A 27040-nucleotide genomic window follows, 5' to 3' on the forward strand; every position below is an offset into this window, starting at 1 on the left:
AGTCACTTGGAGCCATTTCAAAGCAGCTGCAGGTCCCAAGAGCAACAGTGCAAACAATTGTTTGTAAGTATAAAGTGCATGGCACTGTTTTGTCACTGCCACGATCAGGAAGAAAACGCAAGCTATCACCTGCTGCTGAGAGAAAATTGGTCAGGAGGGTGAAGAGTCAACCGAGAACCACCAAAAAACAGATCTGCCAAGAATTAGAAGCTGCTGGAACACAGGTGTCAGTGTCCACAGTCAAGCGTGTTTTGCATCTCCATGGACTGAGAGGCTGCCGTGCAAGAAGGAAGCCCTTGCTCCAAAAGCGGCACCTTAAGGCTCGACTGAAGTTTGCTGCTGATCACATGGACAAAGATAAGACCTTCTGGAGGAAAGTTCTGTGGTCAGACGAAACAAAAATCGAGCTGTTTGGCCACAATGCCCAGCAATATGTTTGGAGGAGAAAAGGTGAGGCCTTTAACCCCAAGAACACCATGCCTACCGTCAAGCACGGTGGTGGTAGTATTATGCTGTGGGGCTGTTTTGCTGCCAATGGAACTGGTGCTTTACAGAGAGTAAATGGGATAATGAAGAAGGAGGATTACCTTCAAATTCTTCAAGATAACCTAAAATCATCAGCCCGAAGGTTGGGTCTTGGGCGCAGTTGGGTGTTCCAACAGGACAATGACCCCAAACACACATCAAAAGTGGTAATGGAATGGCTAAATCAGGCTAGAATTAGGGTTTTAGAATGGCCTTCCCAAAGTCCTGACTTAAATCCCATTGAGAACATGTGGACAATGCTGAAGAAACAAGTCCATGTCAGAAAGCCATCAAATTTAACTGAACTGCACCAATTCTGTCAAGAGGAGTGGTCAAAGATTCAACGAGAAGCTTGCCAGAAGCTTGTGGATGGCTACCAAAAGCGCCTAATTGAAGTGAAAATGGCCAAGGGACATGTAACCAAATATTAGCACTGCTGTATGTATATTTTTGACCCAGCAGATTTGATCACTTTTTCTGTTAACCCATAATAAAGTCATGAAAGAACCAAACTTCATGAATGTTTTTTGTGACAAAGAAGTATCTGTTCCAATCACTCTATCAGAGAAAAATCAGAGTTGTAGAAATAACTGGAAACTCAAGAGAGCCATGACATTATGTTCTTTACAAGTGTATGTAAACTTTTGACCACAACTGTATGTGTGCTTTATGTAACACTACTGACCACGCTCTAATTTCACAAAACACTTCATAACCCTGCCTGACTCTCACAGGCGGAACATCAACAATGTCTCTCATCTTCAGGGTTTCTATCTGCAGATAAGCGTTGCCTACCGGGCTGCTTCTGGCGGGGCTTGGGCAGGTTGGTGACACACGTATGGGGACACATTAGGATGTTGCAGGGGTGCAGGTTGCCATCTAAGAAGAACTGCTTGGTGTCAGAGATGTGGATGCCACCCAGGGGTGTTTTAGGTAAGGTGTTGGCCGGGACCAGAGCCAGACAGTAGAGGCCAACCTGGTGGATGCTGTCGATAGCCTGCAGAGGACAGTTGCTTACAAAATAACTAATAATATCACAAAATATTTTTTTTAAAGACTGAAGGTGACTAAAGAGCTTGGTTGACAGAATGGTGCTTTTGTCTCTATATTGCAGACCCACTGGATGATAGTGTTATTACCTATCACTAATAACAAGTGATTTACTGTGCTTTAAAGTTTGGCTGGTTTTCATATTTAAATACAAAAGAAGATGTGTATATTGTTTCCTGTAACTTGAACAAAAGCTGCTTCACAATAAAAGCATGTGACAGAAGATGATGAGCTGATTTACCTGAAGCACTCGGCTCATCCACTGGAAGCTGTCCTCTTCGCTGGCGTCTGGCCTCTGCTCCGCCACAATCGCTACCCTCTCATCATAAAACACTGTGACTGAAAACACAGCGATCCTGAAACACAGAAAAACACACACAAAAATGTTGAAGACTATTCAGAGTCAGACATCTATAGATAACGCCACCATTACATCCAGTGTTGCCCTGTTTTGTCAGCTGTTCCTCTCTTGTACCACCAGGTGTCAGTAGTGATGAATTTGAATCCACAATTTACCAACAGAGCACCATCTTTCCACTCACACTTTGTATAAAGAGGAATTTAATGGTTTCCTCACCTCCCACGGTACACGGTCTTGACTGGCTCCACGGCGAGAGCGGTGGCCACCAGGTCATCAGCATTGTGTCTCCGCCCGCTCACCATCAGCAGACCCTCGATCTTCCCCACCACAAAGATCAGACTGCCCTGTACGTCGCGGGAGGATACACAGCGGGGTCATTATACTGTAAGTATACAGACCCATTCAAAGACAGAGAAAGAAGCATGGTTTCCAGGATGGCTCAAGTGACCACAGATGTTGTACTGTAATGAAAGGGTCCTACTTACTGGGCCAACGAACCCCAGGAGTCCTGACCGCACAAATGGTATCTCTCCAATGGGAACTCCATTAGCGTTAACTGGTATCACCTGAACACAACCGCACAGAAGTGATGGAAATACACCACGGAAAGAAACAAATTAATTGTTTGATTGTATCAGCACAGACGAGTTGTAAAGGTAATTTGACTTTCATACCTCAAAGGTGTTTTTGGTGACCCCAGGCAGGCCGTAGTACATGTTGCCTCCAGCACGGGAGTTGATTATTATCTCACCTATCTCATCTGTTTTACACAGCTGAGGGGGCCCGTCTGGCCTAACAATGCACATCAGAGCTGGAGACACACAAAGGCCGCATTCAGACAGCTAATAGACTGCATAAATTGACATTGCACATTTCAGCCCAGTTTTTTGGACTACATGACCTTTTCCTGCTGGACAATAAAGTTTAATCTTGCTGGTCTAGAAGCCAAAGATCTGTAATTGCACATCTAAAAACTGGTATTCGTCCTCTTGCTATTGAGGTTTCAGGAGGAGCATATAAATTGTCTGAGCTGTGTAACTTTGGAGAGATGGAAAGTGAGTCCCATATTCTTCTGTATTGTAAATACGTGCCACGAATATTTTAAAGTGTCAGTATTTCATTAAATGGTTTGCATGTATAGCAGGTGTGCCTGGCCTGCTGCAGTCTTGTATCTGGTCATTACATTACATTACATTACATTACAGTCATTTAGCAGACGCTTTTATCCAAAGCGACTTACAATAAGTGCATCAACATTGGTAATCAAAAGAACTACTTGTCACCAGAAGTCATAAGTACATTTCCTTTTCCAAACAAGCATCTAAGAGCATGAAGCAGAGCATAACTCAGAGCCAAAGTACAGTGCAGAAACAAGAAAAACAGTTAGTGCTATAAGTAGTACAAATACAATAAGTGCAACAAGCTAGTATGAAAGCAATAAGCGCTAAGTGGAAGGCTCAGGGTAGCACTTCCTGAAGAGGTGGGTTTTCAGCCTGCGCCGAAAGATGGGCAGCGACTCTGCTGTCCTGACGTCAGTGGGAAGTTCATTCCACCACTGTGGGGCCAGGACAGAAAACAGCCGTGACCGGGTCGATCGGCCGCCAGGACCTCTGAGCGACGGGGCAACCAATCGCCCCGAGGCAGCAGAGCGAAGTGGTCGGGCGGGGGTGTAAGGCTTGACCATGGCCTGGAGATAGGAAGGAGCTGGTCCTATATCTTATATTGATGCACATCTGTTAACTTCTGGCTGTGCTGATTGGAGGAAAGACCCGGACCACAAAACACAGTGATAAAATACAGTAATAAAACACTTCATCACCATCATAGAAATCCTGTTAATTTTACATTAATTTTTAATGGTTTACAAAGCATACTATTTTCCTGCAATTGGTTTACGTCCATGCTTAAGATAATGTAAGTGTAGCTGTGTTCAAATGATTGCGTAAAAATCCAAGATGTGACTACGTGACACACCACTCTTTCTAGTGAAACAACCGACATATTTCAAATAAATCTTTTCTATGACATTCATATTTGCTTATTGAGGCTGAAATGTCTGTCACACTGTAGCTCAAGAATGATTTTTTGGCAGCTCTTTACACAAGCACTCTTCTTTCATTTGTTTTTGATGGTTTCCTTTTGACTCATTTATCTTTCCTTCTACCCTCACCTCCAGGCATGACGTGTCCCACGTCTTGTACAGTCAGGGCGGAGTTCTTGTCCTCTGTGTTGACTCTGATGACACCGTGGCTCAGGCCGCCCAGGGAAAGAATGGCACGGGCTGGGAGGGGTGTGCCCGGTACTCCCGGTCTATACAGGGGAGAGTTCAATTAATCTTGAGCATTTCCATCCATCCCATCTGTTCTTACAGTTAGCCATCTGCCCACCCACCCATGTACAACACCACATACAACAGTCTTCATCTCCATCCAATCTGCTACGCCAGTAAACATTTTAATCAACCTTGAGTGAAGCAGTGTGTCATGCTTTTCCTTTGTCTTTCATTAATTGTAATGTCCTTTCGTGGGCCTTGAATTGAAATGAGGAACGGGAAGAAGGATGAAATGGGAGGTAGGTGGGACTAGGGACTTAGAAGAAGGAAGGGGTTTCTATCTTCTTTTGTGTTTGTCTTTTTCCTCTAATATAATGCTATACAAAAATAAAATACGGGTCAACATACCTGCGTATAGCTACTGTCATAGCCTCAGGGGAGGTGGCACAGGGACAGATGACCTCAGGTTTCAGCCCGTGGGACTGAAACACGTTCAGGAAGGCATCACAAGAAGACACCGACCCTTGACAGCAAGAGATAGGGAATTCAATGCATTATATCTAATTTGTGTTGTTTGAAAATACCTCGTTTTACAAAGCTGGAGCGTCACAAAGTACTCACAGGGGTTAGCACCATCAGCAACAATCAGCATACGTAATGACGCCAGACTGGTGTCTCTCTGTTCCCGATGAGCCATCATGGCCCAGTGTAGATCACGGCACTTCACCAAAGCTATACGAGCTGCACAAGAATAGTGGCATGTCATGTTATGTTAAACACTTATCATTATAATACTTTTATATGGCTATACTCACACTGATAGCAGTGTTACCTTTGTGGATGTGGACCCTCTGTACCCAGGAGAGAGGACAAGCCTTCATTACTGCGTAGGGAACACTGATAGTGTGTATCCTGTTCATCACAGCCTGGAAACAAACAAAACCTGATTAAACAGCAAATACATTATAATACTTATTATTTTTCTCATCATTACAAAGCCCCACATTGGTTCATTCTACTAAATTTAGTTCTAAAATTACAGAAAGAGTAAAAAGCATCCCCACACCCTTACCGTGAGAACTCCATGCCACAGGCCCATATCCTTTTTAAAGTCCAGGACATTCACCAAAGTTTCCCCTTAAAGTGAAGAAAGACACAAGTGACTTCAGACTCATAACAAGTATGTTGATGAGCAAAGCTTCAGGTAATGGACGATGACGAGTCTTCACTCACCCTCGCAGTAGTTGCAGGCCTGGGTCAGCGCTTGGCAGTGGGTCAACATGGCTACTTTAGACACAGCCACACCCACCACTGTGCCATCTTTACTCGCCTTGTACTAAACAGAGAGGAAACACGGGAGTACATGTGAATACTTGTGCAAACCCGCAACACGCTTTACCTTTATCAACATTCAGGTCAGCCGATTATACAATATCATCTCCCTAAAAGCTGGTTAATGCAATCAGCTGACCCACCAGTAAGCAGCTGTGTTACCTCTATATATGCAGGGTCAGTGTTGGCAGTGGGGATGTGCGGCTGCCAGTCTTTGGAAGGCTTGGTCAGATATTTTGAGTCTGTCACCACCCACTTTAGTCGAGGCCAGCCTATCAGAGAAAGGCATCAGTGAAGTCAAGTAAAATCAAGGGGACTTGGATTATACTTCAGAATACAAAAAGAATGTATTCATTTCAAAATGTTATACAATCATCACTTCTTCATTAAAACACATAGTACATTGTACAAACAGTCTGAAGGTGACCTGAGATTTAGCCATTGCATTTTTTTACATCAACATTTAATAAAAGAGTACATTTTTTTTTATCAAGATAAATGAAAGAGCTGACCTTTAAACTGCAGTATTTCCCCAGTGGGTGTTTTGGGTAAACCCTTAAGACAGATCTCACTAGTCAGAGCCAGACCAACACCACAGCTACCAAGTAGAAACCCCACCTGGCAGATACCTGCATCCTAAAAACACCACACACACACAAAAATACATTCATAGTTAAACAGAAAAAAATACTGTACTCACAAAATGAACATGTTTGATGGATTTCTCACTTTGCGAGACAGTGGTACTTCAATAGGCACAGGTATAACTTCAGCCAGGAGGCAGCCGTAGAACGCCACCCAGAACATACCAGGGTCACTGTTGGGGAACACCAGCGCCACCTACCAAGACATTAAACTTTGCATTCAGCGCCTTGTGCTGTAAAACGTTGTATACATTTGTGCTTCATTTGTTTGTTGTGTGAATTGTGTGTCAGCTCGATCACCTTGTCTCCGGGTTTGAGGATTTGCTCGTTCTTGGTGCCCAGCTTGTTCAGGAGGGTGTACGCCAGCTTCACGCTGCGACTCCACAGCTTCCCTAACAGACAGAAGGTGGAGCGGGGAGGAGGTTAGTTAGGAGGGGAGGTTATATGTCTTACCACTGCCAAAAGAAATATCATGTCACAGAGTACACACATCTCTCTATTGTTCAAATGAGCTCTTAACAGGAACTCATAAGAAATAGCTCTAGCAGATCAAGAGTCTTGTTTCTCACCATATGTCAGTGTATAGAGCGGTTTGCCCGTGATGTCGAGCGCAGTGAGGGCGGGGCTCTTCCCCTGAGTGGCCCCCCAACGGGCCAACGCTGCCTGCAGGGCTGGGGGCCAATTACTGACCACACCCAAAGGCTCCCCTTTCACCGGGATGATCTGACGGCCCTCTGGCTTGGGTGTGTTGGGGTCTGGCTGGGGCACTGTGAGAGAGACAACAGAACATGTATGAGACAGATTAATGAGGTTGATCAAGGATGCCAGCAGGATAAAATGCAATCCATACATCATTGCTGGCCTGTACTCTAAGTCGGTTTCACTGATTAAGCCTATTGATTGGCTTTCTCTTTCCTCTGTCCTTCCTAATCTGTCTTCTTCTCTGTTGTTTCAATCATCTAAAACGTAAAAGAAAATGGTTGAAACAATTTAATCCCCAAATCTTCAGATCACAACAAACTACTGATAATTTGTGGTAACTTTGGTAAGACTCTATGACGCCGTGTCTGTAATGCATTATAAACATACTTATAATGTGTTATAATGTGCTTACAGCAAAAATATAGTTATAATCACTCATAAATATTCATAATGCTTTAAACAATAAGATAAGCATAACACATTATGAAGCATTTTCTAATTACTTATACGGTCAAGTTTCATAGTACTTAATTTGTAGTTCAACCCAAAAGTTTAACATATCAATGGGTTATAATTGACCTATAAAGCATTAGTAAACAATTTATCAACCATTAATAAAACAATTTGTTACAACTTATAAACACTTAACAAATGTTGACTTGTCAGTTGTACCCACAATGTATTTTTTAAATACGATGTGATGTAGTACAGTGTTTGAAATATATAAACAACCTTCAAAGTCACTTAAGTAGAAATTTAAGGGGCCACTTGTGAACACTGTTGTCGAAATGTTTCCCGAAGAAGCATACCTTCAACGATCTCCTCAGCGTCGTCAGTGAAGAACTCGCTGAGAGGGGGCCTCTTGGGCCTCTTCAGGGTGTTGAGCAGCTGCTGGATCTTAGTGGACACTCTGCTGTTCACAGGAACTCCTACAAGGTGGATGAAGGCGGAGAGGGGCAGTGGTGAGACAAACACACAGTCACACACACAATGGCTTGAACATCAAGTGACACAACACTACATATCTAAACTTCCTACCATCTCATTGTCTGCTGCTCTTCATCCCATTACACAAGAAAATGTATTCTTTAGTGAAGATTGAATTGATAATAGCATCTTTTCATATCTTGTGGGAATGAAAAGCAGCTTACGTAGGTGGCAACAACACGAGGAAAACAGTGAGAGCTGGGGTAAAGGTTGTTTTTTTGGTTTGGGATCACACGTGAGGATTAATTTTGATAATCATTCAATAAGAACAAGGGGGGAGAGTAAGGGTGAAACAGCAGACACAGGAGGCTACAGACATTATACATTAAGGTGTTTCCTTACTCTGGATATTACCTCTTCCTATTAGGCAGTCAAATAAACGCGACAGGGTAGAGAAAGATCAAGAAGAAAAGAAAGCAGTAAAGTCTGATTAATGATTTGTCATGGTTGGAGGTCAACACTTATTTCGAAGAGAGATTTGTGAGTGGAGTCAGACACGAACTCCCGCAAAGACACACAAAGAAATACAAAATAATATGCGGGTAGTCGTTACCGTCCGCTGTCTCCATCATGCTTGAGCGGCTCTGTCCACGGCTCATCCCTCGGACCACAGCGTTGGAGGTTAGGTCGACTCGTGGGCCTCTGGATGGGGGGGCCACAGCTGTAACATCTGGAGGGGGGGCGCTGTTTTCTGAGGGGGCTGCAGGTGAAGCGAGGGAGAACAGTCTGAACGATGCCATCCTAAACTTTCAGCTTGCTTTCTAATTACAATACCAGGCACTGGATATTAACAAGTACAGGGATAATACTAAGCAAAACCTAATTTCAGTCAAAACTTTAAGATATTGTTCTTTTGGATGTATAAGTCTTTCAGTTGAACAGCCGCTACATGTGTTATTAACTCATACTAATAACAGAAATGGTGTCCACGAACATCTTAGTCATAAATTAGTGTCTCACCAATGCGACTGTGAGTCAGCATGTCCGTCACAGCTGCAGTGTGGGCTGAGGGCTGAGGCTGGTGCTGAGGCTGAGGCTGGTGCTGAGGCTGGTGCTGAGGCTGGTGCTGCGGCTGGTAGTGAGGTTGATACAGTGGTTGGTACTGCGGCTTGTACTGAGGCTGAGGTTGAGACTTAGGCTGGCTCTGAGGCTGCGGCTTGGCCTCTCCGTGGGACAAGGTGGAGGAGGCCGAGGAGGAGGTGGAGGAGCCCTGGACTGTGCGATTGATCCAAGAGTCTGGGCTCTGCAGGTTGGGATTGACCATAAGCGGAGGAGGGACCACTGATGACTGCCTGCGCACAGACGTTTCATCTTCAGATCCTGATGAGGAGTCTGAGAGCAAAAAAGAGAAAGAGCCCAAAGTAGGAATATTCAGCACTGTATCTTCCTAGCTAAATGTCAAAAATTGTTAGGGCAGAGCAGGGGGACTTCCTGTCCTACCTGGTGGTGTGCGGGTTTCAATGGGAGACTGGACGTAAGTGGAGCGTCGTTTGGTAGGCATGGGCAGTGCCATCTTCTCTTCCTTATGTTTAGCCAGGGCAGCTTGTACTGCCTCAGTATGGATATCTGCACAGACAACAGAAAACAAAATACACTTTGAGTTGGGAATGGCAGCTTTGGATCTGATTCAAAGCAAAGAAACAATGAAGAAAACAATGAAAACAAGAGTACATAGTATGTGATAAGTGACTCCAAAAACAAATAATTGTCCTAACTGCTGCTTGAGTAGTGTTATGATTTCATTTTAATTGTGAGTCCTCCAGAGCAGTGGGTCCCAACCAAGGGGATCAGCCACCCCAAAAGCCTTTGCCGAAAATCAGGTTGTGATAAGAAGAAAAAGTAATATTATTTTTGGTTTAAAAAAAGAAAGAAATCAAATTAAATAATCTGAGAAAGAAACATCAGTGGTTACTCTTCTCTCAGCTCATAGACACATTCAACCTACGACAACTTGAGGTGAAACCACTTTAAAAAAAACAAAAGATCACAACATAGGTGAGTGTGGTCACCTCTGACTCATTCTTTTCCAGACAGTCAGCAACATTCAAGGTTTGTTTCAGTGAGATATTGTTGATGAAGAAACAGTTCATTAGAATATCAGGAGAAAATCCTAAGAGGATGACTGTGTTTTTTCCACTGAAAGAGGAAACCATGAGAGAGACAAGCTGTGTTTTAACCCACACACACTTGCCTACACACTGTAATAAGTGCAGAGATACTCTCACTTGATGACACCCACTGACACATTAAAAAGGATCATGTGAACACATTCAGACTACGTAACAAAACATGTGCAACAAAAGCCCACTCACTGACAAATCACGCATGTATTTACTCGGGGGACACAGTTTCCAGTCAACACTTTTAAATAAACCATCAAGCACAGCTCATCACACAGCAGCAGAGGGGCCATAATTACAGAACTCGTTCTGTTGAACAGATTGCTCAGGACTAAATCATCTTCATAATGTGCCATCGTCCACCCTCACACAGGGGCGTCAGGAGAGGCTGACTCCTTACACATGTCTGTGAGGATGAGGGCTGTCTCTGTGGCGATAAGTACAGTGGGGTGTTTGGAGGCTCCTGTTGTATGGGGCGGCTGAAGGCCTTAGGCTACATCCACATTACTCCGTTTTCGTTTGGACACGGAGTTTTCAAACTAAAACGATCTCTATCCACACGGCGTTTCAGCCATCGTTTCCGAAATTATCTCCGTCCATATTACACGCCTGGAAACGAATATCACGTGACTGGGCATGCGCCGATATAAACAGGAAGTAGATTGTCGTATTTTGTAACTAAACAACCAGAGTAATAAAGTAGTCTTTAATTATCGTAAGTACGTGTTTGATGCTTAAGATCTTCTCTCAAATCTTCCTCTATAAACTCAAACAGATACAGTTCGTGGAAAGTTTAATAAGTTTTATTTTTCAGACTTAACGTTAGTTACAGCGCTGCGGGTTTCTCTCTCTCTCTCTCTCTCTCTCTCTCTCTCTCTCTCTCTCTCACGCCGCTCACCGATCGCTACAATAACAGCTGTTTCCTCCGCAGACATGCAGACTTTAACTGGACAACAGCTGCTAGTAAAGACAACAAGGTCAGCAATGCCTGTAATCAGTTGTCCGCGTTAAATTAACCTGGTAGTCGATCGCGGGTGTCTACGTCATCGTTTCCAAACTTATGCGTTTCCGTCCGTCCACACGAATACGCTACCCGGAGTTTCCAAAGTTATCCGGCTTCGGGATCGTTTCTAAACTTATCCGTTTACGGTGCCCGAAAACCCCGGCGTAGTGTGGACGCTCAGTGTAAACGGAGCAAAACATATGCGTTTCCAAACGAAAACGGAGTAGTGTGGATGTACTCTTAACCTGGTATTATCTTTCATACGTACCTCTTCGGTTTACCATTACACATATGAAACATGAATGTGTAACTGTAGAGGCAGCAGCCTCAAACCAGTCATATTGTATTTTGGTGAACGCAGTGCTGACACTGTTGTTTAAGAGAAGTAATAACTGCAGGAGGCTATGAGAGGCAATTAAAGTAACTTTCTCTGCAGGCCATAAAATGATGATTGCTTTAATATTTTAGTATTTCAATTCCTTGTTGTTGCAGTGTTTTGTCATTTTATCACTAGTATGTGTTTATGCTGGGTCTCTTATAAAACGTTCCATTTTTTAGCCATGCTAGCAGTGTAGCTCCAATGATGGCATTGGTTGTCTGTCTGACTGTAATATCTCATCAATTTTGACATGTACACACATTTATACAGGTGAAACTCGAAAAATTAGAATATCGTGCAAAAGTTCATTTATTTCAATAACTCAACTTTAAAGGTGAAACTAATATATTACATAGACAAATTACATGCAAAGCAAGATATTTCAAGCCTTTATTTGTTATAATTTTGATGATTATGGTTTACAGCTTATGAAAACCTCAAATTCAAAATCTCAGAAAATTAGAATATTACATGAAATCAATCAAAAAAGGATTTTAAATACAGAAATGTCGGCCCTCTGAAAAGTATAATCATGCATATGTACTCAGTACTTGGTTTGGGCCCCTTTTGCACAAATTACTGCCTCAATGCGGCGTGGCATGGATGCGATCAGCCTGTGGCACTGCTGAGGTGTTATGGAAGACCAGGATGCTTCAATAGCCTTCAGCTCTTCTGCATTGTTCGGTCTCATGTCTCTCATCTTTCTCTTGGCGATGCCCCATAGATTCTCTATGGGGTTCAGGTCAGGTGAGTTTGCTGGCCAATCAAGCACAGTAATGCCATGGTCATTGAACCAGGTTTTGGTACTTTTGGCAGTGTGGGCAGGTGCTAAGTCCTGCTGGAAAATAAAGTCAGCGTCTCCATAAAGCTTGTCTGCTGAAGGAACCATGAAGTGCTCTAAAATTTCCTGGTAGACGGTTGCGTTGACCCTGGACTTAATAAAGCACAGTGGACCAACACCAGCAGATGACATGGCTCCCCAAATCAACACTGACTGTGGAAACTTCACACTGGACTTTAAGCATCTTGGATTGTGTGCCTCTCCATTCTTCCTCCAGACTTTGGGACCTTGGTTTCCAAATGAGATGCAAAATTTGCTCTCATCAGAGAAGAGGACTTTGGACCACTGAGCAACAGACCAGTTCTTTTTTTCTTTAGCCCAGGTAAGACGCTTCTGGCGTTGTTTGTTATTCAGGAGCGGCTTCACAAGAGGAATACGACATGTGAAGCCCATGTCCAGGATCCGTCTGTGTGTGATGGCTCTTGATGCAGCAACTCCAGCCCCAGTCCACTCCTTGTGAAGCTCTCCCACACTTTTGAATGGCCTTTTCCTGACAATCCTCTCCAGGATGCGGTCATCCCTGCTGCTTGTGCACCTTTTTCTTCCACACTTTTTCCTTCCACTTAACTTTCTATTAATGTGCTTTGATATAGCACTTTGAGAACATCCAATTACCTTTTGAGGCTTTCCCTCCTTGTGGAGGGTGTCGATGATGGTTTTCTGCACAACAGTCAGGTCAGCAGTCTTCCCCATGATTGTGAATTCTACTGAACCATACTGAGAGACAATTTAAAGGCTCAGGAACCCTTTGCAGGTGTTTTGGATTAATTAGTTGATTAGAGTGTGACACTTTGAGCCTACAATATTGAACCTTTCCACAATATTCAAATTTTTTGAGATTTTGAATTTGGGGTTTTCATAAGCTTTAAGCCATAATCATCAAAAATATAAGAAATAAAGGCTTGGAATATCTCACTTTGCATGTAATGAGTCTATATGATATATTAGTTTCACCTTTTTAGTTGAATTACTGAAATAAATGAACTTTTGCATGATATTCTAATTTTTTGAGTTTCACCTGTAGTTCCCGGAGGATGAATCTTAGACTTCGGTGATCACCTTTCCTCTAGCGCCACCATCAGGTCAAATTTTGTATTTGTTAGATTTCTCAGTTTATAGCCGAAAACCTGCTACACTAATGACATTCCCATCAACCAGAGCTGTAGTTTGTGTTGAGTGCTAATTAGCACATGTTAGCATGCCAAATTGCTTAAGCATAAATACAGCTCAGATTGAAAACATGATAATCATTACACCTGCTTAACATCAGTATGCTAGCATTGTCATTGTAAGCATGTTAGCATGCTGAGGTTAGCATTTAGCTCCAGTACTGCGCACAGAGCTGCAGGGTCTTTGTGTTGTAGCCTGCTGGTTTATACTAGCTAGGCACAGTATGAGTTGTGGTTTTAACTGCCAGCTGACTGTGGCTGTGTCTCAAATCATTCCCTATTGGCAAGCTACTGCACAACTTTCTGTAATTTCATTTCAGTGTCTGAAATACAAATTGATAGTTTATGAAAAAGTACACCAAGCTAAAACTAACAGACCTGCAATAGAAACCTACCTTAATGAAGGTTATGATGTTCAGATTTGTCAAAACGGTTTTAGAGAGGAGTTTATTCAACTTAATGATCATTTTGGGAATATAGTTTGTGGCTGTATTGCTGTTATGCTGACAGGTGTTTCTATTATTTTGTCCACCCCATTTACATCAATTAGGGTAGGCTAAATAATAGAAATGCTTTTTAAAAAAAATACCACGATGAAATTCATCCCCTTTGATAGTAGTAAAAACACAGGTATGCTTAATTAATGCAGCTCTACCCCCTGAACCATAGCTAGAGCTGCATTAATTAAGTGTATTTATCATTTACTAAACTTGTGAGGGATGCAGCAAAATGATGATTATTCATGTGTCTGAAATCTCAATTTACTGCTTACCACAGACTAAACCATTGATTGTGTAACAGACTGTGAGCTTCCTGGGTTCGTGTATGAGGGACACTTTTAAGACAGTAATAAGCGGAGTCAGGAGACCAGACATCTCGTTCAGCCCACAGCTTCTCTCTTTATTTTTGTTCCAGACGTAGTAGTGAATGAATGAGTGAGGTAAAGATTTTAGACACTTTGCTGATGATGACAGGCCTTCCTGCTTCCTTTGAAGGCAGCCTAGTGCTTTATCGGAGCACTTTCACTGCACTTGAAACTGTACTATTCAACATAGTACAATGGATGGCTCATTATATGGAAAAGGGCTCATTATCCCGCTCGTCAATGGTCTATGTTCCTCTCCTCCAAGCTGTCTCTTTCAACCAGTCAGTCCTGCAAATCTTTACTTCTACACTGCACTTTAAAGCCTAAGACAATGCTGCACCAATTCCATCAGTCCAGTCTTGATATATTGCCCCAATCTCAATTTTGCATCTATTTTTTAAGCAGTAATCCTCTCCGTGTTGAATTCTCTTCCTCAATCTCCATCTGAATCCTTCAATCAGATAATAACATATTCTGATAAAATTTTCGGTTACTGGTCAGATTTTCTATGACTTTAGATTTGTTAGCCTGCTGTGTAGCATGCTGGAGTGTGAGGGTGTTTCAGAGTGGAGAGAATTAAGGAAAAAAACAAAGCCAACAATTTACTATTACATCTAACATCCTCTTCATAATGCTCTGTGCTCTTTCACCACTACTCTACTGCTCTGTTTTCCTTCATCCCTGTCAGCGACATCAGGTTTTCCCCTCCAGATCAGTATCCCCTCTGTTCTCCTCTCACATAGCCAGGCAGTGACATCACAGACTGGGGGTCCTCACTGAGGGGCTTCCCAGCTGCAGGGCTGAACTGCCATATGTCTTTCTCTCTCTCTCTCGCTCTTACTCACACACTCACACACACACACACACACACACACACACACTTCTTTAATTGGTCCCTTTGAAACAGCCCAGTGTCTGAGCTTAAAAGCAGGCCTGCTAAACTAGTGAAGCTGATGTGGACTAATGTGAATGCTGCAAAGTTATAAGAGGAAACTTCTGTGTATGTCCTCAGTGCATCACAGGTGTTTTACATTTGGGGAAAAAGTGGAGCTGAACGTAGTTTCTCGATGCTGGAGTTCTGACCTGATCTGTAGCGGTCGTCCCTGGTTCCTCCACTGCGATGTGTCTTGCGAGAGCGACGCTCTCGGTAACGGGATGAGCTGGAGGGAGGAGGGGCGTGGCTGGAGGTGGAGCTGCTAGCGGGAGGCTGCCTGTCATTCTGACGGGGTGGCTCAACTGTCAAATAAACACAAAAAACATGCATTCATTAATTGTATGATTAACATATGAGGATCTTGCTTATTGTCTTGTTTCTGCTAGTGTTAACTCAGGCACTGCCTTAATGGGATAAATCGCCATTTTGATCAACTGTACAGAGAAATTTTGAAGAAAACTGTGGAATTCCCCAGTCGCCAAAAAAAATAGAGTTTTGAACAATTTGGCATACTTTCTGCAATTTTTTTCGAGAGAACAATACTGTACTCAATTTTTACAGGATGTTTGATTTGGTGTATGGGAATAGATAAGGCTTTGATTTTAATTATTGTGGAATTTAGGTTAGGCTGTGCTGCACATTTTGTATTTTGTTTTCTACCTCTCCTGTTCTTATGTTAATTGTATTATTATCATACCGGGTTAACCAACCATTTGACTCTTCAATACATACATAACGGAGCCTCCAACATTCTGCATACAGCTAACAATTTATTATCATTTGTGCTGTACGGTCAGTGGGATGAGGGGAGATTAGCAGAGAGATGGCTCCACTAGGAGGCAGCAGTGAGCATTATCAGGTCTGAATGTACAACACCAGTGCCATTAATAGTAGAGAAACACCCATTTACATAACATCTACTACAATCTACATCTAAATTCTGCAATGGAATATTTTAAATGATTATGCTAACCCAGGAAAAAAAGAAGAGTTGATGGGTTTTTACCTGGAGTATGGATGATGTAGGGAGCCAGGAGTTTAGTCCTTTTCTTCTCATATCCCTTCTGTGTAATATCACCTGTAAAAGATCACAGAGAAGATGAGTGACTTCTAGATGGTCCTGATGAGGTAAAGGCAAACTTTCATTTGATAGGATCAGAATCAACATCAGTTCACTCGCATTGTCAGTCGCACTAACATACAGTTGCAGTCTATTTCCATTCTGCATTACATAACAGTACATAGTAACTATATGCTTGATAAAATGCATAATTTTAAGAATAAAAAGACCTATCTAAAAAATAACTAATGCTTTGGTTAGGGCAATAGTTTATTGATAACAGTCCTGGACTGAGCTATGTTCTCTGATGTGTTTGAATGCGGTCTATCACCACATCTTCAAACACAACAATGGTGATAGAGCAACAGAGAGGAGAGAAACAGGTCAAATACAAACACAACTTTGTAAAGGAGAAGATGGAAACACAGATGGATGCACACAGTTGTTGCAGTAATCCAGAGATGGCTGAGGGCGTCAAAGCTGTGGCTCTCTTCCAGCTTCAAGTATGACATGAAGAGAAAAACAAAACAGGACTAAATTTGGAAACATACACAGAAGCGTGTAAAAAAAAAAAATGACTGTAATGTAATGCGTGGGTGGGCAAGAGATGGGATGATTCAGAGATGCAGAGAGAAAAAAGAAAGGCTTGAAAACTGAGGGCATGAAATGTGGGAGACACACATAAGATAAAATGGGAAAACAACGAGAGCACAGAGAAGGAAGTGACAGAGGGGAGTCATGGTGCATCCAAAGGACAGAAGAGGAGGGGTCTCCGGTGATAAGCGGTAAAAGAGCCAAACGCCCCTCATGTCCCACCTGCAGACAGCCCATCTGCATCTTCCTCCACCCCACCAGACACAACACAGACCAACTGAGCTTCTCTGCGGGCCCTGAAGCGATGCACTGACCCACTCTGTGGGCAAAGCCGTCACATTTTCAGACACAAACTAAAAATCTAAAGAGCCTGCACTCACTTTTCTAATAGCTGTGATGAGCAGCAATGATCCATTCAGTATGTCCGCCCCGGCCGCTCTCAAACCTCGTCATCATGAAGACACTTAGCAGTGACTTACAGAATGAATAACAATCATCAGAAAACTAAATAAGCCAACCACTGTCTATGTAAAAACCCTGGGTTGCTTTCACTCTGTATGGTATTTGCAGGTGATCCCATTTTGTGACCAGCAATGACTCTTCTGTAGTTGTATCATCTCCTGGAGATCTGAGCTAATCCCTGATTAGAAAATTATGCTGCTGAGACGAAAGGTTGAATGCTGCTGCTGTCGACTCTTTGGACAGTAGAAATTAGATGAGGATTTCTTGGCCCACTGACACAGGTGAACACCTGCCAAGCACACAACTACATACAGGACAGACATGGGGCTGGGAGTTATAGTGGAATCCAGTTGTGATATTAATAAAAATACACCACAACATAAGGGACAATTCTGGGTTCTAACAACTTGGGTTTTATTTTTTTAGTTTTGGCCAGAAAACACGAGCCGTCAAACAATCAGACAATCTAACAGTTTAGACACGAATGAACTCTCAATTTAAATTTCACACGATGCCTCTAGTAATATCTCACACATGGCAACTTTGAAGCACTAATTGGTTTGTAAACTGTGATGTAAACTGCAATGTTGTGTTCCCGGATCACAGCAATTAAGTTGATGATGAGTTACATTTTATGTGATAATAGAATTACTAAAATAAGACCCAAATTGCAATAAACCAGATTGATCCTGTACGAGCATGTATATTCAGTTTATCACAACAAGGTGAATATACACTATCAATTAATATATATAAATAAAATCATATATTCATCAAACAAAACATTTTTGATAGTTTTTAATACAATTTTCTTGGAATCTTCACTTTTGGAAAACACAAAATAACAAATCCATATCCAACATTTCAACACTGATTGGTCATCTCAGCTTTAATTATAACATATTTACATCTGTCACAGTTCTACAGCAGAGTAGACAGCCCAGCAATATTTCAGCAAACTGCACTGAAACATCTACTCAGTTAAACCAACTCACTGCTGACAAACTGCAGACAAGCTGACACAAAATGAGAGTGCTCATGTTTGGGGGATATCGCCTGAGAGCCCACTCCAACAAAAATATCTACTCTGGGACATTTTTTTTTTCACAAAAAAAGGAAGTAAAGCAAACACTTCCATAAGTAATGCATGAACGGTACAGTTGGCCTCACTCAGTCACATGATGTATTTTTAGCTCATGTGAACAGGCAGTTTCTCTGCAGTGAGATGTACACACACACACACACACACACACACACACACACACACACACACACACACACACACACACACACACACACAGAGAGAGAGAGAGAGAGAGAGAGAGAGAGAGAGAGAGAGAGAGAGAGAGAGAGGGGGGGGGGGGGGGGGGGGGGGAGGTGGTGGTGATGGGGGAGGGGCTGTCGTGGCATTAAATGAATCTCGAAGTAATCACTCTTCCATCTGGATGATTTTAAATTCATCTGTTTTTTTTATGGTTGCATCATCAGATCCAGCAGCAGCAGATGACTTTGATTGTAAAGCTACACTTTCTGTAAGCAGTGTAGCATTACAATCACAGCACTGTAGAAGTATATTTCTCTCTTTTTTCTGCCACAAAATCTGGTGAATCTGTGCTAATGACTGATCCGGCAATAGCAATGCACTTTCCTAAGCTGTGACATCAGTGTGTGGATGAAGCATTTAGTTGTTTAATTTATGGGCTGGCTAGCTAGCTAGCTTGCTAATTCAACCATAATTCCATTCTACAGTTGCAGAACATAAAAAGCACCTCATGAACAGCTGCGCTTGGTCTACATTACTTTAATATGTAGCCAGACTTTATTGTTTTTAACAGGGAATGAAAATGTGGCAAATATGGCAAGTGGAATATCAGACTAATGAGAGAAGCCTTTGTAATATCCATGTTTTAGTACTATATCTTATACATGAAAAGTGCTTTACAAATAAAACATATAATTTGCAGTGACTTATTAATATTATTACAAACTGTTCCTCTCTGCTCACAATTGACACTCAAATAAACAGTCAAAGAGATCTGCTTAAAAGGCAAAGCATGGCTCAGCTGAGGTGAGGAGGGCCTCACTCGTAAACCCACTTTCTCACAGTGATCCAGTCATGTCTGTCCTGATGGTGGAGGTCACACTCAAAAATCATTCCAGTGACGAATGTGACAGGCTTCGCGTGAAGCTGCCACAGCTCTCCTCTTTCGTCTCAGTTTGACAAATGCATTGGTGAAGAAGACTCCTTCACCTCAGAGCGTATGTTTTATTTCCCTACAATGTGTAGAGAGAAACATCAAAGCTGTGTCTTCTCCCAGTCCTGTACACTCTCACACTCGCGAGCTTCGGATTATTTGAATTGCAGCAAGACTTCCCTCTCCTTCTACCACACAGGCACTCCGTCTGAATAGTAATTAGCTACCGACCTCTATTCTCTCTCCTGTTTTTTCCCTCTCCCTCATCATATCTCACTCAGTTGCTTTCTCAGGATAACAGTTTAAAACACGTGTCGACACCTGCTCACTGAAAATGATCAGACGCCTTACAATAGTTCAGGGAAACCAGGGACTACCAGCTGTTATCTCACAGAAAAAACCCACAATTTCAACAAGGTTCGAAGATAAGACGCCACACAACACGGCTTTAGGCTCCAAATCAGATCTTACAAAAGTAATAAGTTAGTTAAAAAGGTTAAGAATGACATAAGGGATGCCTCTGTGTGGTACAGTGACATCTCTGAATTTGTGTATATGAGTCCCAGTGTGTTATTTTCATGTAGCCTTAAGAGCTGGTACATTTTATCTGTCGAACAAACACCCTACTGAGTCCTTCCAGCTGCCTCCTCCTACCAGGAGGCCAAGTATCTCCCTCAAAGATCACCCACTCACTGTGTCCACACTACAAACCAGCCTTGGTCACAGCTACAGGACACGCAACACACACCTGAACATGTTTGACATGATTTATTGTTGAACTTAGACATTATAATGCTGTATGAGTAATTATGCATAATATCTCTCTCACACGCACCCCCCCCCCCCCCCCCCCCAAAAGGTTTGACTACTTTGGGATCAGCTCTAATCATTTGCATGTGGTATGACAGGTGGGTGTGTATGCATGTATAAACCTGCTGTGTGTTTGTTAACGGGCGAAAAAAATCAGTGGAGGAACCAATGGTTCAAAGTACATGTCGATATGAGAACACGCAGATGAATGTGTCAGTGACTTTTAGGGCGATGGCGTTGACCACATTTATAACTTATGGAATCTTTATTAATCAACCCCTTTAGCATCCATGTTTTAATCTTAACTCTACTTATGTCACACTTTGGTTCCAGCTCTTCATTCAAGATAAAATGTGTGTAGATGAACAGAGAGGTCCCATCACCACAGCACGACACTCCGCCCCCTTCCACCTGCAGTGGCACAAGTTATTTTTCTTAGGGGCGGCCAGATGGGGCCACTAAAAATCTTGGGGAGGCACACCAACACCAAAGCCATAAAGAAATTTCAGGAATATTATGCTATCGTAGTATATTAGTGGAATATCATGTCAATATGAGAGTTAAGGATTCACATAGTGATATACTTTGGTTTCTTATTTGACAGTTGATATCCCTCCTCATCTAATATGCATAAACTAACATCAGCACAGTTAACATTTTGAGTTCCACAACAATCATGTTTTAATATGTTATGTCTGAATGTGTATGTGTTAGGCCAATCATCAAGTACCTGTACTCTGTGCAGTGACAATAAAGTTGAATCTCATCTAATCTAACTAGTCTTTCATACAGTAAGTTCATAAGGAGAAGATATACATATATTTTGACTCACATGATAAAACTGGTATGACAGGAACTGGTGAGTGAAAGAAGTGCTTTAAAAAAGCCTAAAGCCCTATTACACACACACACACACACACACAAACGCGCGCGCGCACACACACACACACACACACACACACACACACACACACACACACACACACACACACACACACACACACACACACACACACACACACACACACTTTCTCTGCTGGTCTCAAGTGATTCTCTTCCTCTGGAGTAACAGTCAGGGTGCGGCCAACTCAGATAACAGAGTGATTCATGTTTCACTCCACACATTTTACCTCCCACAAAGAGTGACAACATCACACACACACACACACACACACACACACACACACACACACACACACACACACACACACACACACACAGGCCTGAAGAGCCAGTAGAAGTAACAACAGGTGTTAAAAAGTAGGAAAGCAAAGGAGTGCAGTGAGTTAACTGAAAAGAAGGAGTGACTCAGACAGTGCCTCCGTTCCACCTACTGCTACCAAATATTTCTTCTCGGTCGCTGCACAGCAGACAAAATGAAAGAGGGCGTGGCTGACACACCTGACGTGGCTGACACACTTCACACACACTTCAACACTTAGTGGCTATTACAAATGCAACGTAACACCTACAATAACATATTCTCCTGTGGGATTTACACACTGGTATGAAACACTGTGAGTAGGCCATGGCAATTATGTAAAGCAAGAGATATGGATGTCCGTGAAGCAGAGGAACATTCCGTGTATTGTTTGTGTTTTTCTATGACCATCAAGACTTTATTGTTTGTCGCTGTCACTGGAGGTGATCTGGTGAGCAGATGCTGCAGTCAAGTCAAGTCAAATCTATTTGTAAAGCCCACTTCCACACAATGTCTCAGTGTTACAGGCCGACAATAGCAACGGTTCCTGACCAACCCCTCTATAAAGACAACGCAAAAACAACTTGAAAAACACAACAGCAAAGAGTTAAAAAATGTTAGAAACATCAAGAGAGGAAATTTAAAAAGGAATCCCTCCTCAAAAAGTCCAGTATAAAAAAAATACTTGGTTATGATATCAGTTCTTGTTCCAGGTCTGAGGTGTCAACGGATCTGTGGTTGGGGCACCGTCAAAACTAAAGTGGTCCACCTCATCAACTCATTAAATCATAGAACAAGTTTTTTACCAGGACGGATTCCATCGGTAGCTTTTATTATGATTAGTTCAAAGAATTACCACCCGATCGAGATATCAAGAAAATACAACATGGTCACATATTTTCTGACTTTATAGGTTGATGAGGATCGCCTGAACGCCTTGACTCGCATGCTATATGCTTTCTAGGATACTGCAAACGATAAACACATTGCATTTTCCTCCAAATTCAGGCAAGAAACACATTTCTCCACCACGTTTGAAGCAGCCTGAGGAATAGCACATCTTGTCGATGAGTTATGTCGGAGTTTCCTCTGCAATGGTTTTAACAGCTTAGCAGAGCATTCAATTGTGTTACTGTATGTGCCTCTCCGACATATGGCCGTTCTAATCTGGAAAGGCTTTATGGAGAATTCACAAAGTTAAAGTGTGTGTGTGTGTGTGTGTGTGTGTAAGCAGCGTTGGGGGCAGGGCGTGGGGGTCCATGTGGTGCTACATGAGGGTACATGAGATGCAAGTCCATGGTGACGATACAGGCCGCGCACCATTTAATGAGGGAGGTCACCCAAAATGAATTAGGAAGCAACTAATGAAAGAGATTAAATACATTTACAGAAGGAAGCTGTTTGCTAGTTAATTTAGAGAAAATTAATTAACAACAAATTAGGGCTGTGCGATAATTCAATATCATAATTCATCGTCTTTCAAAGGAATCAGATAAATAAATCACAAAATACTCACTTTTTATTTGTGTTTTGTATACAAGAGTATATAAAACCATGTGGTTATTTCATATAGACTATTTATTTATTGAATTACCAGAAAACATGCTATGGTGATATATAATTATTGCCCAGCCCTACAACAAATCATTGAAGTCATTCATCAAGTAAAAGTGCAAAACTTTAACTGGTTTCAGCTTCTCATATGTGAGGATTCAGTTCTATTCTTATTGTTAACTGAATATATATTTGGGTTTTGGACTGTTGGTAAGATAAAACTAGCAATAGCACTGAAAGAGTAATCAAATCAGAAAATAATGAAAGATGTCCCTCAAACTTTTCCAGAGCAAAATGCAACTTCAGTTTTGTTGATGATTCAATTCACAACTATTTTGAAGAAAGAAAAAAATTCTAAAGTTCGAGAAGCTGGAACCAGAGAATTTTTATTTGATAAAAAGAAATTGTGATTTATTTTTGTTCGTTCGACTATTTGTTTCAGACAGATTATATGACTTATTGAAATATTAACGCACTGACAACTGAAATAATCATTACTTGCGATCCTTGTTGATTTACACAACTGGATTAAATGGCAGCTGACTCACTGGTGGGCAGAGCCTGAAGCACGTGTTTTAGGCAGTCTGACTGTAGCTACTTCCACCGGCCATATTTTAATAATTCAGTGAACAGCACAGTGACCTTACCACTACTCACTCTTCCCCACCCACCACTGTCATTTATTTGTGTTTCTTTTAGCTAGAAGCTGTAGAAAACAAATAGATCAGAGGACGGTTGATTCAAATTACCAAACTGCAGTTCACTGTGAACTTGAAAGTGAGGTGGTTCAGCTCCCAAGCTGACAGTGCGTGTATGTGCGGAGGTGTGCGCTCAAGTCTCATCTAAATTATTCAGTCTTTTTTTGTACACAAGGCTTCAATGCATCCTCAGTGTTTGTGTGTGTGTGTGCACAGTGAAATTGGACACACAGGGTGTTATATAATACTTGTAATTGATTTCCAAAAACATAAGATAAAAAGGGGAATCCTGCTGTTGTGTTTCCATGTGACACGGGTAGCAGAAGTGTCCATGTTTTTGTGGGGTAAAATCAAGTCTGTGGCCTGTAGCGCTGGCCTGAGATCAGAGTACATCTCCTCTGCAACAGTTAATGAGCTTTTAAATAGATAGGCTAAATCAGCTTCCTTCCTGTCCCTGTCAATGCTGTGTGCACACACATGCGTGAATAACTGCTTGCGTAAGCTTGGAGGCACGCAGGCACGCAGGCACGCACGCGCACACACACACACACACACACACACACACACACACAATGTTTTCCAGCCCATCAGCCCTAAAGGAGACATTTGGTGATATTTTACATTTTTCACATTGTCAACAAACCCCATGAAAAGATCCAAACCAGCAATGAACTGATCCTACTAACAAGTCTTGTCTGTGTGTCCATAGCCTGATATATCTTATTCCTGTGCCATAGACCTCCACTGTTTTCCAAAAAGTTTTAAAAAACGCATCAGTGGGCCACATTGTTTACTGGCTGATATGTTCCCTCGTTATAATGGACAGTAGCTTATTTCCCACTACGGCTACTACCAAAAATTATTATCATTATCGATTCTTCTGATAATAGTTTTCTAAATGTGTTTTTCTAAAACAGTGAAAAGTCCACTTTATAATTTTTCAGGATTTTTCCAAACTCAAAGATCTATAGAGCTGTAAAAATGAGTCATTGAACCCGGAAATGAGTTAGTTTTCTTCCAAAACAAATATAATATAATAAATAAAATATGTTGGTAAAAGTCCCACTGGTGAATTTTGAAGCTTTTATGCATCTTAAAAAAGGGACTGCTAAACGTCATCATGCCAAACACTAGTTACTAGCTACTCTCTGTCTTTTTGTCAAGGGAACCAATGAGACGCTAACTTACAGGGTGGCCTACAAAAATGCATCATCCCTGTAGCACTATATTCAGTTTACAATGACAAAGACAAGCATCACATCCTCATAATTAAGAAGCTGAAACTGGCAAATGTTAGGTATTTGTGCTAAGAAAATGATAACACAAAAATGTATCAAACTGGTTTCCGATTTTTTGTTGTTTAACTTATCGTTTCAGCTCTTGATACCACACTCTAGTCTATGATCCCACTTCATCCAGCTCTTCATAAATACTCACTACTGCACTAACTGTATATTAATCCACAGCTGAAAATCCCCAACAAATGCATATACAAATATATATATATATATATATATATATATATATATATATATATATATATATATATATATATATATATATATATATATATATAAATATAGACACATATAAGTTGGTGAACCATTGTGAAAAATCAAACAAATAGGCTTGAGGTTGAATGCCACAGATGAGGCTGTGAAGCTGACATACAGTATATTGAAAGATGGACAAATGCATTGTAGATTTTGGTCTTTTTATGGAAATGTTTTCAGTCAGTAAGTAAAGTATTGAATAACGGCAGCCTGACAGATAGAGCGAAGGCAGTGGTGGTGTCAGGGTGGGTGGGAGAGAGAGAGAGATCCCCAGCAGCAGTACTGGCCCACTGTGACTCACAGGCTAAATGAGCCAGGCATGTTGCCCCCTGATGCTCTGTGACCTAGATTGAGAGATGCAGGCAGGACCGTAATCTCTCATTTCTCTCTCTCTCTCTCAGTGTGGAACAGGCTGCCGAGATGAAAACCCGCCTCTCCACAGCAGCAGCATCGCAGACAGGCGACGGGATGGATGCTATAGTCACTAGAAAATCCACACACCACATATCAGCCTGGACAGAGAACAGAAAATGACTACATGTAGCTGTGCAATCTGTGCAGAACTGTCTGCTTTACTGGACATGTGATACATTTAGGAGTCATTTATAGGGACTGTGCCGATGGCACGCACCATTAGGAGTAGGGCTGTGCATCGTTTTAAATGTATCAATACTAGTGCCGATATGACATCCGAGTTTCAACACCAATACGTTTTAGCCATGCTAGCGGCATGGCTCTAGAGACAGCAATACCAGACTTTCTGTCGACTACTATTGGATGGATTGCCATTACATTTTGGTACAGTCATTCACGTTCTCATCAGAATGAATTGTAATAACGTTGGTGATCCTCTGGCTTGCTCTCTAGCGCTCACAATTTATTAACATTCCCATCAGCCTTCACTCTACTTTGTGTTTACTGCTATTTAGCAAATGTGAGCGTGCTAACACTATACTAAAAGGTGAACATGGTAGACATTTAGACTTTGACATTAAGCTCAAAGCACCAATGTGCCTAAATACAGCTTCACATTATTGTAGCGCCAACTATTTTATCTTTTGTCATAATGATTGTGAGATCAAAGTAGAAAGTAAAGCAATCTACAAGGAATGTGCGTGCATGTAGGTGGTTGGTAGCGGCTACCTTATATCTACAAGACGCAGACGTCAGATTTCTCAAATGTTGAATGCTGTCTAAACACAAGCAGACCTGCCAGAGTAAAATACAGTCCAAAATTGGCAAGATTATGATTAAAATCAGTACATATCTGACTAAACAATAAGTGAACAAGATTACCCATCTGACCATATTTTTAATGCAAACTTTTGGTACTTGACAGACACATGATCGATGCCACACACTGTCTGTTGTCTTTTGTGAGCAGCATCTGTACAAAGCAAATCATCTCTGTTCATGGTCACACACACACACACTCAATATAAACACAGAAGCTGCAGACATTACAATGCCCACACACTCCCGAGCTGTGCATCTTAAACAGTTGTTGTTAAATGCTCCAAATTCCAGTCCGGCTCAATCACCAAGTCTTTGATCCCCTCAATGGCTTTCTTTGTGTTCTTACAGTCTCTCTCTCTCTCTCTCTCTCTCTCACACTCACACTCACACTCTCACTCTCACTCTCTCTCACACACACACACACACACACACACACACACACACACACACACACACACACACACACACACACACACACACACACACACACACA

The 27040-nt window shown here is 41.9% G+C and overlaps 1 protein-coding gene across 4 annotated transcripts in view; it reads right to left on the reverse strand.

Annotated features, from left to right (window-relative positions):
• The window catches only part of dip2bb (disco-interacting protein 2 homolog Bb), a 40374-nt gene that overhangs the window by 10119 nt on the left and 3215 nt on the right, over window positions 1-27040 (reverse strand). For 2 of the 4 annotated variants that reach the window (XM_068720227.1, XM_068720225.1), the window contains exons 2-24: window positions 16191-16262; window positions 15334-15486; window positions 9314-9439; window positions 8834-9205; window positions 8427-8573; window positions 8216-8233; window positions 7696-7815; window positions 6754-6951; window positions 6485-6576; window positions 6270-6380; window positions 6053-6176; window positions 5703-5812; window positions 5442-5544; window positions 5281-5345; window positions 5041-5134; window positions 4830-4949; window positions 4617-4731; window positions 4107-4246; window positions 2611-2747; window positions 2422-2502; window positions 2153-2280; window positions 1817-1931; window positions 1321-1522 (exon numbers count right to left, since the gene is read on the reverse strand). In XM_068720227.1, coding sequence (XP_068576328.1) covers window positions 1321-1522; window positions 1817-1931; window positions 2153-2280; window positions 2422-2502; window positions 2611-2747; window positions 4107-4246; window positions 4617-4731; window positions 4830-4949; window positions 5041-5134; window positions 5281-5345; window positions 5442-5544; window positions 5703-5812; window positions 6053-6176; window positions 6270-6380; window positions 6485-6576; window positions 6754-6951; window positions 7696-7815; window positions 8216-8233; window positions 8427-8573; window positions 8834-9205; window positions 9314-9439; window positions 15334-15486; window positions 16191-16262 — 2943 coding nt within the window. The remainder of the gene's footprint in view (window positions 1-1320; window positions 1523-1816; window positions 1932-2152; window positions 2281-2421; window positions 2503-2610; window positions 2748-4106; window positions 4247-4616; window positions 4732-4829; window positions 4950-5040; window positions 5135-5280; window positions 5346-5441; window positions 5545-5702; window positions 5813-6052; window positions 6177-6269; window positions 6381-6484; window positions 6577-6753; window positions 6952-7695; window positions 7816-8215; window positions 8234-8426; window positions 8574-8833; window positions 9206-9313; window positions 9440-15333; window positions 15487-16190; window positions 16263-27040) is intronic. The other 2 variants (XM_068720229.1, XM_068720226.1) reach the window with 1 other exon arrangement.

Source organism: Cebidichthys violaceus, unplaced genomic scaffold (genome assembly GCF_023349555.1).
Source record: "Cebidichthys violaceus isolate CVI_PGR_0920_01 unplaced genomic scaffold, fCebVio1.0.p SCAF_25, whole genome shotgun sequence".
Lineage (NCBI taxonomy): Eukaryota > Metazoa > Chordata > Actinopteri > Perciformes > Stichaeidae > Cebidichthys > Cebidichthys violaceus.